Source organism: Chiloscyllium plagiosum, chromosome 33 (genome assembly GCF_004010195.1).
Source record: "Chiloscyllium plagiosum isolate BGI_BamShark_2017 chromosome 33, ASM401019v2, whole genome shotgun sequence".
Lineage (NCBI taxonomy): Eukaryota > Metazoa > Chordata > Chondrichthyes > Orectolobiformes > Hemiscylliidae > Chiloscyllium > Chiloscyllium plagiosum.
This window is the reverse complement of record NC_057742.1, coordinates 10,380,025-10,393,951: the sequence shown is the minus strand read 5'-3', so window position 1 is coordinate 10,393,951 and position 13,927 is coordinate 10,380,025. Positions and strand designations below refer to the sequence as shown.

The 13,927-nt window shown below is 37.6% G+C and overlaps 1 protein-coding gene across 2 annotated transcripts in view; it reads right to left on the bottom strand.

Annotated features, from left to right (window-relative positions):
- The window catches only part of top2a (DNA topoisomerase II alpha), a 58,929-nt gene extending 45,738 nt beyond the window's left edge, over positions 1–13,191 (bottom strand). Inside the window, exons 1-8 of one of the 2 annotated variants that reach the window (XM_043674889.1) lie at positions 13,011–13,191; positions 11,279–11,425; positions 10,593–10,683; positions 10,434–10,497; positions 8,814–8,959; positions 6,876–6,973; positions 3,323–3,535; positions 1,839–2,012 (exon numbers count right to left, since the gene is read on the bottom strand). In XM_043674889.1, coding sequence (XP_043530824.1) covers positions 1,839–2,012; positions 3,323–3,535; positions 6,876–6,973; positions 8,814–8,959; positions 10,434–10,497; positions 10,593–10,683; positions 11,279–11,425; positions 13,011–13,043 — 966 coding nt within the window. In that variant the 5' untranslated portion in view covers positions 13,044–13,191. The remainder of the gene's footprint in view (positions 1–1,838; positions 2,013–3,322; positions 3,536–6,875; positions 6,974–8,813; positions 8,960–10,433; positions 10,498–10,592; positions 10,684–11,278; positions 11,426–13,010) is intronic. The other variant, XM_043674888.1, reaches the window with a different exon arrangement.
- Between the last annotated feature and the right edge of the window lie 736 nt (positions 13,192–13,927).

Here is a 13,927-nt window from a genome sequence, read left to right as displayed (position 1 = left end):
GAAACACCTCGTCAATTTTTGTACGTTAACAGGTGCTTGTAAATGCAAGGTATTGTTGTTAACAAGTATTTTACTGCCCAGTTCAATACACAACATCACTCTCATTATGTGTGTTACAGATTGATTAGTCATTTCCTTTACAGTTTCTAGATTAGAGTGGTGCTGGAAAAGCACAGCAGTTCAGGCAGCATCCGAGGAGCAGGAAAATTGACGTTTCGAGCAAAAGCCCTTCATCAGGAATAGAGGCAGAGTGCCTGCAGGGTGGAGAGATAAATGAGAGGAGGGTGAGGGTGGGGAGAAAGTTGCATAGAATACAATGGGGATGGAAGTGATAGCTCAGGGAGGAGGTTGGAGTGGATTGGTAGAAAGGAAGACAGGCAGATAGGACAAATCATGGGGACAGTGCTGAGCTGGAAGTTTGGAACAGGGGTGAGGTGGGGGAAGGGGAAATGAGGAAACTGGTGAAGTCCACATTGATGCCCTGGGGTTGAAGTGTTCTGAGGCGAAGATAAGGTATTCTTCCTCCAAGCGTCGGGTGGTGAGGGAACGGCGGTGAAGGAGGCCCAGGACATCCATGTCTTTGGCTGAGTGGGAGGGGGAGTTGAAATGTTGGGCCACAGAACGGTGTGGTTGATTGGTGCGGGTGTCCCAGAAATGTTCCCTAAAGCGCTCTGGTAGGAGGCGTCCAGTCACCCCAATGTAGAGGAGACCACATCGGGAGCAATGGATACAATAAATGATATTGGTGGGTGTTACAATAAATGATATTAGTGGATGTTTACAATAAATAAGCTCCCTCCTCTCTGACCTATCACCTCCATCCCCACCCCTATTCACCCATTGTACTCTATGCTACTTTCTCCCCACCTTCCTCTCATTTATCTCTCCACCCTGCAGGCACTCTGCCTCTATGCCTGATGAAGGGCTTTTGCCTGAAACGTCGATTTTCCTGCTACTCGGGTGCTGCCTGAACTGCTATGCTTTTCCAGCACCACTCTAATCTAGAATCTGGTTTCCAGCATTTGCAGTCCTTGTTTTTACCTATTTCCTTTACAGTGTGAGAAGTGCCAATGGGAGATGATGCCCTAGTGTTATTATTTCTGGACTATTGAAATACAGGTAATGCCCTGGGGACCTGAGTTTAAATCATTCCATGACAGATGGTGGGATTTGAATTCAATAAAAAGCTAGAATTAAGAGTATAATGATAACCATTAACACATTATTGATTGTTGAAAAACTCATCTGGTTCAATCATGTCCTTAGGGAAGGAAACTGCCATCCTTATCTGGTCTGGCCAGTAACAGCTCAAATCCCATGAATGAAAAAAAGGGCGTGATCATCTTCAGTCCAGACAAATGTTCCATTCACAACAGCTAAGATTATAGATTGTCAATTTTGTTTTTAAAGCTTCAAATTATGAGAATTTCTGCTGTCTACTTGGTATTTTTTAAGGACTGCAACTCTGCAACTGATACTCTGCAACGCTTACTCCATTTATCACCAAATATGCAAGCCAGACAGGGATTTAATTTTACTGAATGGACAAAGGAGAAATCTGCTAATTCTATGCTCCTTGCAACTCCCAACCTAAACTTCCTGTTCCCTGAAAATCTGCCCTCTAAATACTGCTTTTGCTTGGCAGCTAAAACATTGCCTTGGTTAAGATCACTCAATGCACACAATATCGAACCATGGATTTTTATAGCCTGTGTAATTCAGCTACCCTGAATAATGTAGTCAATCCATCAAAATAACTATTTTCTTTCAAGTGATGCTCTCCAAGACAAATATATGTGACCAAACACCTCTATAATTATTAAAAAGAAAAAGCTTACCTTTGTGGTAGCAATGCTGTTTGCAAAGCTTATCTGTTGGAAGCCTTTCTCACTCATAGTCACACAGACTTCCCACCGTTCATTTACAACTTCATGGATTGTTTTAAGTGGGCTACCTGTTTCATCCACTTTATCTTTTATGTAAAGATCCACGTAGCTACGGAATCCAGAAACCTATAAACAAAAAGACAAAAGTTATCAATTTTGAACAATGGCCAAGATTTTGCAGCATTATGATGGTGAAACTGTCAGTGCTCCCCAACATTACTCCTCTGAAACTGACACTTCAAGTCCACACATGCAATTAAATGCAGAACTGTGAAAGTTGCTATCCATGATTGTACATTTCTTCAAAGGGACAGTGAAGTATCCCTAACCTGCAAGCAATTAGAAATAACCGAATTGATTAGAACTTTCCTTTTACATTATTAGTCAATTGCAAAAACACTTGAAAAAGTCAATTACTGCATGTCGTGTAACTGTGTTCAACGCTGAAAAACCTTCTGGTCGTTAAAAGACCAACTCAATATTTGTGGAATGTCAAATTTCTCTAAAATAATCAGTAATTCCACATAGTTTTAAATATATTTTAAGATTTTACGATGTTATGAAGCAGCAAAAATCTCATTTGAATCCCCAAATCTTACTTCATTCTAAAATTGAATTAAACATTGAAGGATAAGCAGTGCACTTTCTTCTGGTTTGGAGCCATTCAGAATACTTCATTGTAATTGGTTATTTACTCTGTTTAATAACTTGACTGACGGGCTCCTGAAGAATGCCTTGGCTGGACACCAGTTTCAAACTCATATCAGAAAGGGAAAATCACACCAGAAATTACAAGACTTTTGTAGGTAGATTCCTTTAAGGTTATTGGCAGACATAGTTGCCTCACCACCGACTGTGAAAACCAAATAATGATCTAATTTACTGCTCAATTCTGTTTAAGTGCATTTAAATTGAAGCTCTCAGAAATTATACATGAAACCTTCCTTACCCTTGATTGAAACCTGAGGACAGAAGAAGGAAATTGCAATATTACATGTAACAGAAATCTATTCAATGGGTCATCTTGGTGCTGGTAGTGGTGGGGTAGGAGGTGAAGACCAGGGGCCAAGGAGCACGCCATCAATCCGCTTTGCCCAAGAATTACTAATACACACCAAATATGAAGTGTACAAAAACTTATCTGGGATCATAACCTGAATACACAAATGGATATTTCTTTTGAACATTCAAAATAAGCAGCAGCAACATTGATGTACTTTAACTTTTCTGCTAAATATATAAAGGAAATATTTTGACTATGTCATTATATAATATTCAACACTAAAACAAAAGTAAATAGCTACTTAATTTTTAAAACCAAATTAAAATAAGAAGCTAACTTGCTATTCTTAAACATGCTGTGGCATTCAGCTATATTTTGCTCCCCCAGCCCCAGAAAAACCTAAATCACCCCAAAATTATTATTTAAAACGTACAGGTAATTTCTTGCCATTTAGAAACACTTTGACTCCTTTACAAGTCCCAGCAATATCATATGCTCTTCGTGACATTATCGCCACAATATCTTTATCAAGCGTCTGCATTTTGAATTTAGGAAGATCAGGTTGAAAAGTGATACAAGTGTAGTCATCGCCGTCAAAGGACTTGATTTTAGCTTCTTTTGCATCTCCCATATTGTTTATCCAAGTCTGCAGATCAAAAGCACAGTAAAATTTAAGAAAAATGATCATGAATAAACTTAATGTCCTCTTAGGATTTTACAAGATTTTAGATAAAAGTCTAAAAGATTCTAAGTAAGAACTTACCTGAAGCAAATGTGATAATAACACAGTACAGACTGGGATTCCCAAGAATAAATGCAACTAGGGAACATATGACGATTATTGAAGGGCTTATGCCTAAATTGTTGACTCTCCTGCTCCATGGATATTGCTATTTTCAGTGCCACACATGTTGACTTTGATCTCCAGCGTATGCAGTCCTCACTTTTGACGATTATATGCAGCTTTATAAGACTTTGGTTAGATCACACTGAGGATTGTACTCGATTCTGGTCGCCACATTACAGACAGAATGTGGAGCCTTTGGAGAGGGTGCAGAAGGGGTTTACCAGGATGCTGCCTGGATTAGGGGTTGTAAAACTTGGATTTTCTCTGGAGTGGCGAAGGCTGAGGGGAGACTTGATAGAAGTCTGTAAAATTATGAGATGCATAGATAGGGAGATGTGAGGGGCAAGTTTTTTTTTTACAAAGAGTGGTAGGAGTCTGAAAGTAGCTGCCAGGGATGATGGTGGAATCGGATACAAAAGGGGCATTTAAAGGACTTTTCGACATACACATGAAAATGTAAGGAATGGAGGGATATGGACCAAGGTCAGGCAAAAGTTTAATTTGGCATCATGTTCAGCACAACAATGAGGGCCGAAGGGTCCATTCCTGTGCTGTACTGTTCTTTGAAATTGTGATAGCACTTGACTGGAGGTATCTTTAGGGAACAAGTGTTGCTTGAGTTTTGTGCTACTTGAAAATTGTACGCCCAGACTACTATATAATCAGTATCTGGTGTTTAACATTGGTAACAGAGAACAGTTAGCTGTAAATCAAAGTTTAGTCTAGCCAAAGATGACTTGGAGAAAACTTCAGAGATGAATGAGTTAAAATCTAAATTACTGGGGTATGATTAACCACCTGTATTTTCTAAAGTGACCATGTGGACCTGTGTTAGTTCTTCACTAAGATGAAAACTTACTATGTCTTTTGTACTTTCACTACCATTCAAAAACAGGATAAGAAGCAACGCATTTTTTTAGGACCGGAAACCGATGAGAAAACTTGGATGATGGTTTTGTCAAATTATTAACTTACATGGATTAAGTTTATAAAAAAGATGATTTACTAACTGCTGATATATACAGAAAGACAAAAGTTCCAGATAGAAGTATTCAAAACTAAACAAAAAAAAAGGATTTGGAAGAAGATAGAGATATGAGTCAAAGAGAAGGGACTGTATTATCACAAGTTTCAAGTCACTGATGAATATGTTGGCAGAATTGTAAGATTCTACCATATTAAATAGCAGATGTACAACTACTGTGTGTGGAATTAAATAGCCAAAATGCTACCTTGACTTAGAGTAATAAAGATCGGAACAATGTGAAGGAACTTGCGAATTGTACCAGTTTCGGATTTGGGGATCACAACATATTAAAATCTTTCTTAAAACAAAACAGATAGAATTACTCATTTTAACACCAGTTGCAATATCTAGTGAAATACTATTGTTATTAAGTAGACTATCAATGAAGAAAATGAATATAGATTTGATATAGAAGACAAAGCTATTGTATTTGTAAGATCTGAGAATTTGCAATTTACACAATCAGGACATTGTTATATTCCTTTATTGGTTAATAATGTTAATTTCTTCAGTGGTGAATTAAGAATTATCACTATCATTAGGGCACAGAAATTTAGAAGACAACAAGTTAATTGTACAAAAACTACAGCCAAATTGCCCTTCCATCCTCCAAAAGATCAAATCTTTTGTAAAGGACGCAGGACTAGGGGATGGACGGTACAACAAGCTTAGAGAATAGGCAAGTGATAGATGCGAGATTTGAAAGGTATACCAAAGGGCAATGTTATGGCCTACAGAATGTCTGTAATTGGCGAGATTTCAAAAAAGTGGTGACTATGAATCTAAAGGCAAAGGCTAAAGGAAAAAAATCATTTTACATTTGTGGATTTGCTAACCAGATTGGTCAGTTGAAAATAATACAGTTAAGAAATAATTGTGCATAAATTAATGAAAAAGTAGGTAAGGACTGGTCTTGGACCACTCCAGCAAACTTTCTCACTGATAATAGGAGGGTTGATGGAATATGCTAATGATGAAATTAGAGAAAAGTCTGCAAACTTGAAAGTAATAGTTAGGAATACAGTAACATAAAATCCTTTTGACAAAGGGGTATGTGAAAGCAAATATGGTTCATAAACTTTTTGCAGATCAGCCAAACTATAAATTATCATCTGTTCTGGCAGGAGCTCTGGTGGAACATATTATTTGAGCAAACAATAGAATGCAAAAATTCAAAATGGAGCATTACATTTTGAAACTTACATTATTGGGAGACGCCAGGAACATAAAGCTTTTTGTTTTTAATGTAGCTTCTTATGAAAACTGTGAAGGATCTCAAGTGCAAAGGGCTTATAATCTATCTTTTGGGAGAGGAATATAAATGTTGTGTTTTAGCTTGGGATGTTATCAGAAAAGGAGTAAAAAGTACCCTAGCAGCAAAAACGCGTGTTCTTGTTAGGCAGTGGAAACTTGTTTGCAAAAACATTGTAGGAAATTCTAACGGGGATTCAGCAGCAATATTCAGAGTGCTACAATAATAAGTAAATATGAGAAAACATACATTCAACAAAATGTGTGAATGAATCAGATAATATAAAAGATCAAGATAGTAATTTTAAAGCACATGCTGGAAAAGGGAGAAATCTCCAAATTGAAATGGATGAATAGTAGCAGTTAACTACTTACTTGACTTACAAAGAAGCAGGATTGGAAAAAAGACATTTAGAAGTCTAATGAAAACACAAAAAAAGCAGGAATATAAAATGTTGTCATGCTGAAAATATGTTATCACTTTGCATTGTTTGCATTTTTCATTATTTTCACTCATATTATTATTATTTGAAAAAGGTGAATGAAAGGAATATATTATCATCTAAGGACTGGCACAGATGTCGGCGACAAACTAGAGCTAGGGAACTGGTAATGGGTATATCTTAATTAAGGGATAATTGGGTGAGCATTTCACTAGGTGCATGGTGAACAAGTAATCAGCAGTGATGGAAATCGCTGCTGTACGTGAACTGCAGAGGCCTGCGCAGTCAGAAAGAAACGAAAGAGCTCAGCTATTAATTATAACTTAATTCTAATAATTGTTAAATAATATTAGAGCCTTTATGAATTAAGTTAGACCAAACAGACTTCTTTTAATCCAGAGTTTTCTATTCAATGCACCTGCTTGAAGGATTTCTTGTACTCCCTGCAAGCAGTTTCCACTGTAAACTTGGTGCTGAAAATATTGCAGAGTTTTGCACCATAACCATTTCGGCCACCTGCAAAAAAATAAATGAGGGTAATTCTCTTGTTCAGTAACAGATTAAACAGTAAAAGGTGATGGCATCAAATTTTTGAATTACACACTGAAGCTGACATCACCTGAATTAGTGACAGTGATTCCATGTATTTTGAGAAATAAAACATTGAAAAAATAAATATTTATCTAGCTATATTAAGATTATCTTTGAAAATGTGTATTTGTTTGCAAAATCTTACTTCCATTACATATATTGTCGTTGCCTTTGATACATTTACACCAAAATTGCTCAAGTGGACTTATCATTTTGTATTTATACCTATCCTTAAGTGATGTCACTACATCTATTTTGATTTGCTCAACTCCTCAAACTATAAATGAAACTTCTATACTTCAACCAAATCTACCTCTCAGACTTCCATGGGCTTAGCTATTTAAATAGAAATAACGTGGCAGAATTATAGAAGTGTTATAGTGCTGTAGACTATTCAGCCCATTGTATCTGCAAATGGACATTACCTACTGCCCATTTCCTGCTTCCACCCATACCTTGCACATTATTTCCATCCAAGAAATCATCAATGACCTCTTGAATGTCTCAATTAAAACCTGTTGCCACCACACTTTCAAAGAACGTAATCCATACCCTAACTACTCACCGTGTGGAAACGTTTATTTCACATTTGCTCCTTTGCAAATCATTTTAAAGGTAAAGCTGAAATGTGCATTATAAATCAGAGCAGGGTATATGAATTTAATTTAAGAAATATGTCAGAGCATTGACGCACAGTGATCCACACCTTCTAATCAAGGCTCACTTAATCTTGATTCTCCCATATAAAATGCCAGAGGCAATCAATGCCATGGAACATAAATGTACTCAATTGTGGGATGCTGACTTCCTTCCTCCTTTTCCGCCCCTATAAGAGGTTTATAGGGGTAGCACAGTGTCTCAGTGGTTAGCACTGCAGCCTCACAGCAACAGGGACCTGGGTTTGATTACCACCTTGGGCAATTGTCTGTGTGGAGTTCCCCTAAGTCTGCGTGGGTTTCCTCCAGGTGCTCCGGTTTCCTCCCACAGTCCAAAAGATATGCAGATTATGTGAACTGGCCATGCTAAACTACCAAATCAGGGATAAATATAGGGTAGGAATTACTCTTCCCTTGTTGGACCGAAGGGCCTGTTTCCATACTGTAAGGAATCTAATCTATAATGGGATATCAAATTCGGTACTCTGAAATTCCAGAAATCTGGATTTTGAGATGCAGATCATTGAGTCTTACTTGTACTTATTTCTATTGTTGAAAAGTGTGGTGCTGGAAAAGCACAGCAGGCCAGGCAGCATCCGAGGAGCAGGAGAATCAACGTTTTGGGCGTAAGCCCTTCTTCAGGAATTCTGAAGAAGGGCTTATGCCCGAAACGTCGATTCTCCTGCTCCTCGGATGCTGCCTGGCCTGCTGCGCTTTTCCAGCACCACACTTTTCAATTCTGGTCTCCAGCATCTGCAGTCCTCACTTTCTCCTTATTTCTATTGACTCATTATGAAGTTACGTGGTTGGACATTTTAAAATAACTTCTTGATTGCAACTTTGCTGATTCATAAATTTTACAATTTGATTAAAAACTTTTAAATTCCAGAATCCCTGTTACAAAGATGCATCTAGCACCCAGGATCCGATGCACAAATAGTCATTCTTACTGTAATTTGTAACGTGAAACAACAAAATCAAATTCTTCTTGAGTTCAATGTCACACGCAAAGTATTTTACCTTTTGGCAAGATTCTAAAATCAGGGAACTGTTTATAGCTCATTCTTTTAAATAGATGAATTCCAAATAATAGTGAATAATACACACACCAGTAACTTTCTTCTGATCATCATCATAGTTGCTGGAGGTCAGTAACTGGCCAAAAATTAGATTAGGAACAAAAACCTTCTCTATTTTATGCTCCACAACAGGAATTCCCTTTCCATTGTTCCAGACAGTTACAGTGTTGTTTTCACTGAGGAAGAATAAAAAACATAATTTTACTATCATGTTAACTCTCTTTCTGACTCCCTAAATCCCATTCACAATCCACAGGCATAAGTCAGGAGTGTGATAGAACAACTCCAGTTGTCCAAATGAGAGCAGTAGCAATGTTATCGACACTAACTCATCCAATATCCATACTGCAACACAAGCTTCAGCACTATCCCATTCATCATCAGAAACAGCCACTCCCCATATCAGCTGGAGAGTGGTAGTAGCATTGTTTACAATCTGCAAATGCACAACAGCAATTTGTTAAATCTCTTTCAACAGTACCTTCCAAATGTGATCTCTACCACCTAGACAGACAAAGGCAGCAGATGTAGGGAGCACAACCATCTGCAAAGCCAACCCCAAGCCACATTCATTGTGCTCTAAACTTATATCACAATAGCCTTGAACCTCTGGGGGTGGACTGATAAAACATGGACTGCTGCAGTTCAAGAAGGTAGCTCACCACCTTCTCAATTTGGTACGGGCAACATGGTGCCCTTAACCTCAACAGGTTCTCTGTCTCGTGGTAGAGTGGAACCCAAATTGGAATTGACCAATAGCATAAAAATTGCAATCCTAATTTTTTTTGATCTGCATGCCTTAACTAATTACCTGTACTGTGCATGAGGATTTCACACTAGCTATTGATAATTCATTCTAATTCTCTCCCAGAATGTATTAAAACCATTCAATTTTAGAAACTTTAGTTTACAGGAGAGATTCGTTTGCTTGCCATCAAACACTGTCAAGCTTTAGCAACATATTACTTTGTGGTGAATGAACTGGGCTGACTTCTGATGTTGACATTGGCAGTAGTGAAGCTACTTTAAACAGTTTAGCATTGAGCTGGCTTTGGATTAATTGTTAAATTTGGATTATTAATAGTTCAAAGACTGACCATATTGATCTTCAGATTCTTCTGATGTTTAAGGTGGCAATGTAATAATACAAATAACATGAAGAAAATTTGGTAAAGCTAAAATATATGCAGCTACTGTATTCCTTCCTGCGCTTTGGTCACTAGACAGTAAATAAAGTTTTCATACTCATCCCAAAGTTGTGGTTGCTGTTTTGTCAGATTACAAGCCAGAAAAATGCCAACAGTTCAGAGCTCATCAAGCAATGCTCACTGACTGCACTGGTGGCCATTTGCAATAATCATATTTACAATAAACATTGAATATAAAGTATATCTGTCTTTTTCTTACAAGATATCACCAGCTCTCGCTTAAATTAACCTTAGAAATATGATTGCACAGTATACAATCTTTTAACATAATGTTACACGACTCCCTTATAAAATGGGATCAGTTTAAAAGTCTCATTGTATGTTTAACTAGCTTTAAGCACTGAATTTTATGCCTTGAAAATTCACTTATAAAGATAGATTTCCTGTTCCAAAATGTTTCGGAATCCACTAAAGTTTCTGAATTGATTTTAAAAACACTTACGGATCAATGTTGATTTTGATGCACGACATGTTTTTATCCCTCTGCTTGTTATCTGCTGCATTCACTGTAATTTAAAAAATGAGAATTGATTTAACAATGTAATTTATACTCTCATTTCAAAATGTGTTATGATTATTTCGGAATTTTTTTTCCACATACCTAGAATTTCATCAAATATTTTGTACAAACCAGGAACAAAAGTCACTTCTCTGCAATTTAGGCCAACTTCTTCATCAAACACCCACATTTGCTATAAAATAGACAGATCACATTTTGATGTAATTGAAGATCACACACAGTAATTTTCTCAGATAGGTTTTGTGGTTTCATCAGCAAACTTCAGGGGAATGAAAATCCCCACTGTTGCATTTTCAATAACATTAAAAGAACCTGCAGTAGTGGGGGTTATACAACTAGCCTCAATATGGATTAGGGATGCAAAACAAAAATCTATTTCCCAGTGAAGCTAAGTTTCATACAGTCATGCTCATAAATAATCTTTGTAGCATATTATTTCACACCCTGACAGTTATGAAAAATAGACTTATGTAAGATGATGAGTCAATTAGACTTGAAATGTCAGCTTGCTCTCTCCAGTGTGAATTTCAACATTTTTTGTTTTCACTATAAACTGTTTTCTTTACAAAAAACAAGTATAGATTATCACTCAAATAAAAACAAGACACTGGATGCTGGAAATCAGAAATAAAAACAGAAAATGCTTGAGAAACTCAGTCAGGTCTGTCTACAGTGACAGAAATTGAGTTAGTATTGAGTTCAATACGACACTTCATCAAAACTTTAGATTAGCATGCTATTTCCACAATGCAAAAATCAATACTTACTTGTGAAACTGGTTCCACAGAGCCAATGTAACTGTCAGGGCGTAGCAAAATATGCTCCAACTGTGTTTTTTTCTGATAGATTCTTTCAACAGACAATCGGCGATCATCACCTTTCTTCAACTTACTTATTTGATTGGGAAACAAAGGCTGTTTGAAGGTGAAAATAAAATTAAGATATTATTTTTATTCTTTTTCTTCTGCGTTCTTTATGTGAAAGCAAGTCCTTTGTGACTAATGGTGGAATTATAGCAAATTGACATGATTATTGTTCTAAGGGTAGTCTATCGCAGCCAGTACGGAGTCAAACTTGTGTGTTGTTGGCATTAATTTGATCCACGTACGAGCTGTATAGATCTAAAGAACAACCCCTTCCCCAAACTGATGTTTCATCCTATGCAAAACATACAACAAATTGATATATGGCAATAATTAATGGACCGTATGCCATCATATGGGAAAGTTGTAAGCCATTTGTCAAAGTAACCATCACCAAGAACCAAAATACTACAATATTGCTGGACAATTTATTTTGGGTAATTACCACCAATCAAACATATAGAAGGCAGTGTCACCAAACTGTAAACCCAAAGTGCGCTCGTGCCAGGCAAATGGATTTTCATCCAAAATGCTACCACAGCTCAAAGTCCTCCCTCCAAATACAAATTAAGCTTTCATGGATCAACCTTTATTTATAAACCTGCGAGGGGATTCCATACGTCTGTGGACAGTGTACAAAAACCACACATCAGTATGTTTTACTGAAAACTTAAGAATAGCAACTGTTCTGTCAAAACATTCTGTCTATTTTCTCTGAACTTTGACATAGCCACTCAATACTAGATGTTATCACGTGTTAAATACCTAGATTCCTTCCCAACTGGTAAAAGCCCCTCCCGTTGCAATGCAAACCCCAGGAAAAATATTATTCTGTCATAATGAAGAAAGAATCAAGTCCAGAGGTGCATAAGGCATCACTTCCCAATTGCAGCAAATCATGTAGTGTACAGGTCATGTTAACAATCAGGTGAGATACCTCTTGCACATCTCTAGACCTGGTTCCTGTCAAAATAAAAGAAAGATAGGCCTTTTGAAATGGATTTTAAGAAGTTTATCAACACCTATCTAAAGAAAAATCTTAACATAAAGTTGAGCACCTCTATGATATCCGCCCCATTCAACTGTCTCTACACTAAATTAGACTTTTCTCCAAAGAAAATAACTCTGGTTAATCTTCCCCGGCAACTTGTATCAATTTCTTTTCTTTCTGATATGTTCCTTCTCCAAAAGAAAACTCTGGTCAATCTTCCTCGGTAGTGGTTTCAATTCTTTTCCTTCCTGATATGTTTTGCCAGTTAAAATAATGGCTGGTGTCTTCAACGGGGGGAGGGGGTGAAATGCAACAAAACAAGAGGCTTTGCAGATAATTATTTTCTTTTCCAAAACAAAAAGGACTGCTCTCTCGATCTCTTCCCTCGAGGTAAAAGTTAGATTTAGATTTTCTACAAATAAAACTGTACATTTTAAACACAATCCCGCATGTTCACCCCTCCCCCACCTCAATTGCAATAATGTTCGTGCGTTTTAAAGTCGAAATCAGCCACTCTCACCAGGGGCTTCGCACACCATCCGATTTCATTACTTTTAAAACTCTGACTTTATTTAGGCAGGCGGGACGGATTTGATTGAAGCGAACGATTAAATGTTTGGAGGGAAAACAAAAGCCTTTACTCACTCTTAAGGGACTTGATGCAAGATCGGAAGCCATGGTTTCGAATGAGAGTATTAACAGCGGCTAATAACGAACAGAAAAACGGTATTATTTTCTCTGTTTGTATATATCTGAGTGTTTTTAGTCGAACAATTGTGAAGACAACTCTCCACAGCTCCAATCGCCCTCAGACTAACGCTCGCTGCTCGCGCCTGATCCCTCAAATGAAATACAAATCCCACCAATCGCGTTGCAGCCCGCCAATGGGTCGGCCAATCCAAATGCCGCAGGTCAGTATATTTAAATTTGATTGGGTGTCTCTTGGAAGGAAGTGGCGTCACTGTGTCGCAGTGCTGTATGGGGGTTGTAGTTTGTTCCCGACGTCACCATGTTTGTTAACAGAACATCAAGCTCTGGAGTAGGTACTGGGCTGGAAATATTAACTGTGTTTCTCTCTCGTTAGATGCTGCCAGATCTGTTGAGGCCCTTCAGTAGCTTGTTTCTGTTTCAGATTTTACTATCTTCAGTAATATACGTTCTAAAGGGTCACTGGACTCGAAATGTTAACTCTCTCCAAATGCTGCCAGTCCTGTTGAGTTTCTCCAGCAATTTCAGTTCTTTCTTTGGCCTCAAGAAAGGCCAAAACCTTTCTTGGACAAAATGACAAAAAACAAAGGACAAAAAACTGAACTGGTTGTTTTGAAGGGTCACTGGATGTGAAACATTGAGTCTGTTAACTTTCCACAGATGCTGCCAGACCTCCTGCGTTTTCTCCAGCACTTTGTGCTTTAGTTTGTCATCTCTCAGATTCAGGTTTTGGTGTGTTTCACATCTTCATCATCTGCATTTCTTTTAAAGAACTTCAGATGCTGGAGATCTGACTCACACTGAAACAGATATTGCTGGAGAAACTCCGCAGGTCAGGTAGCATCTGAGCAGAC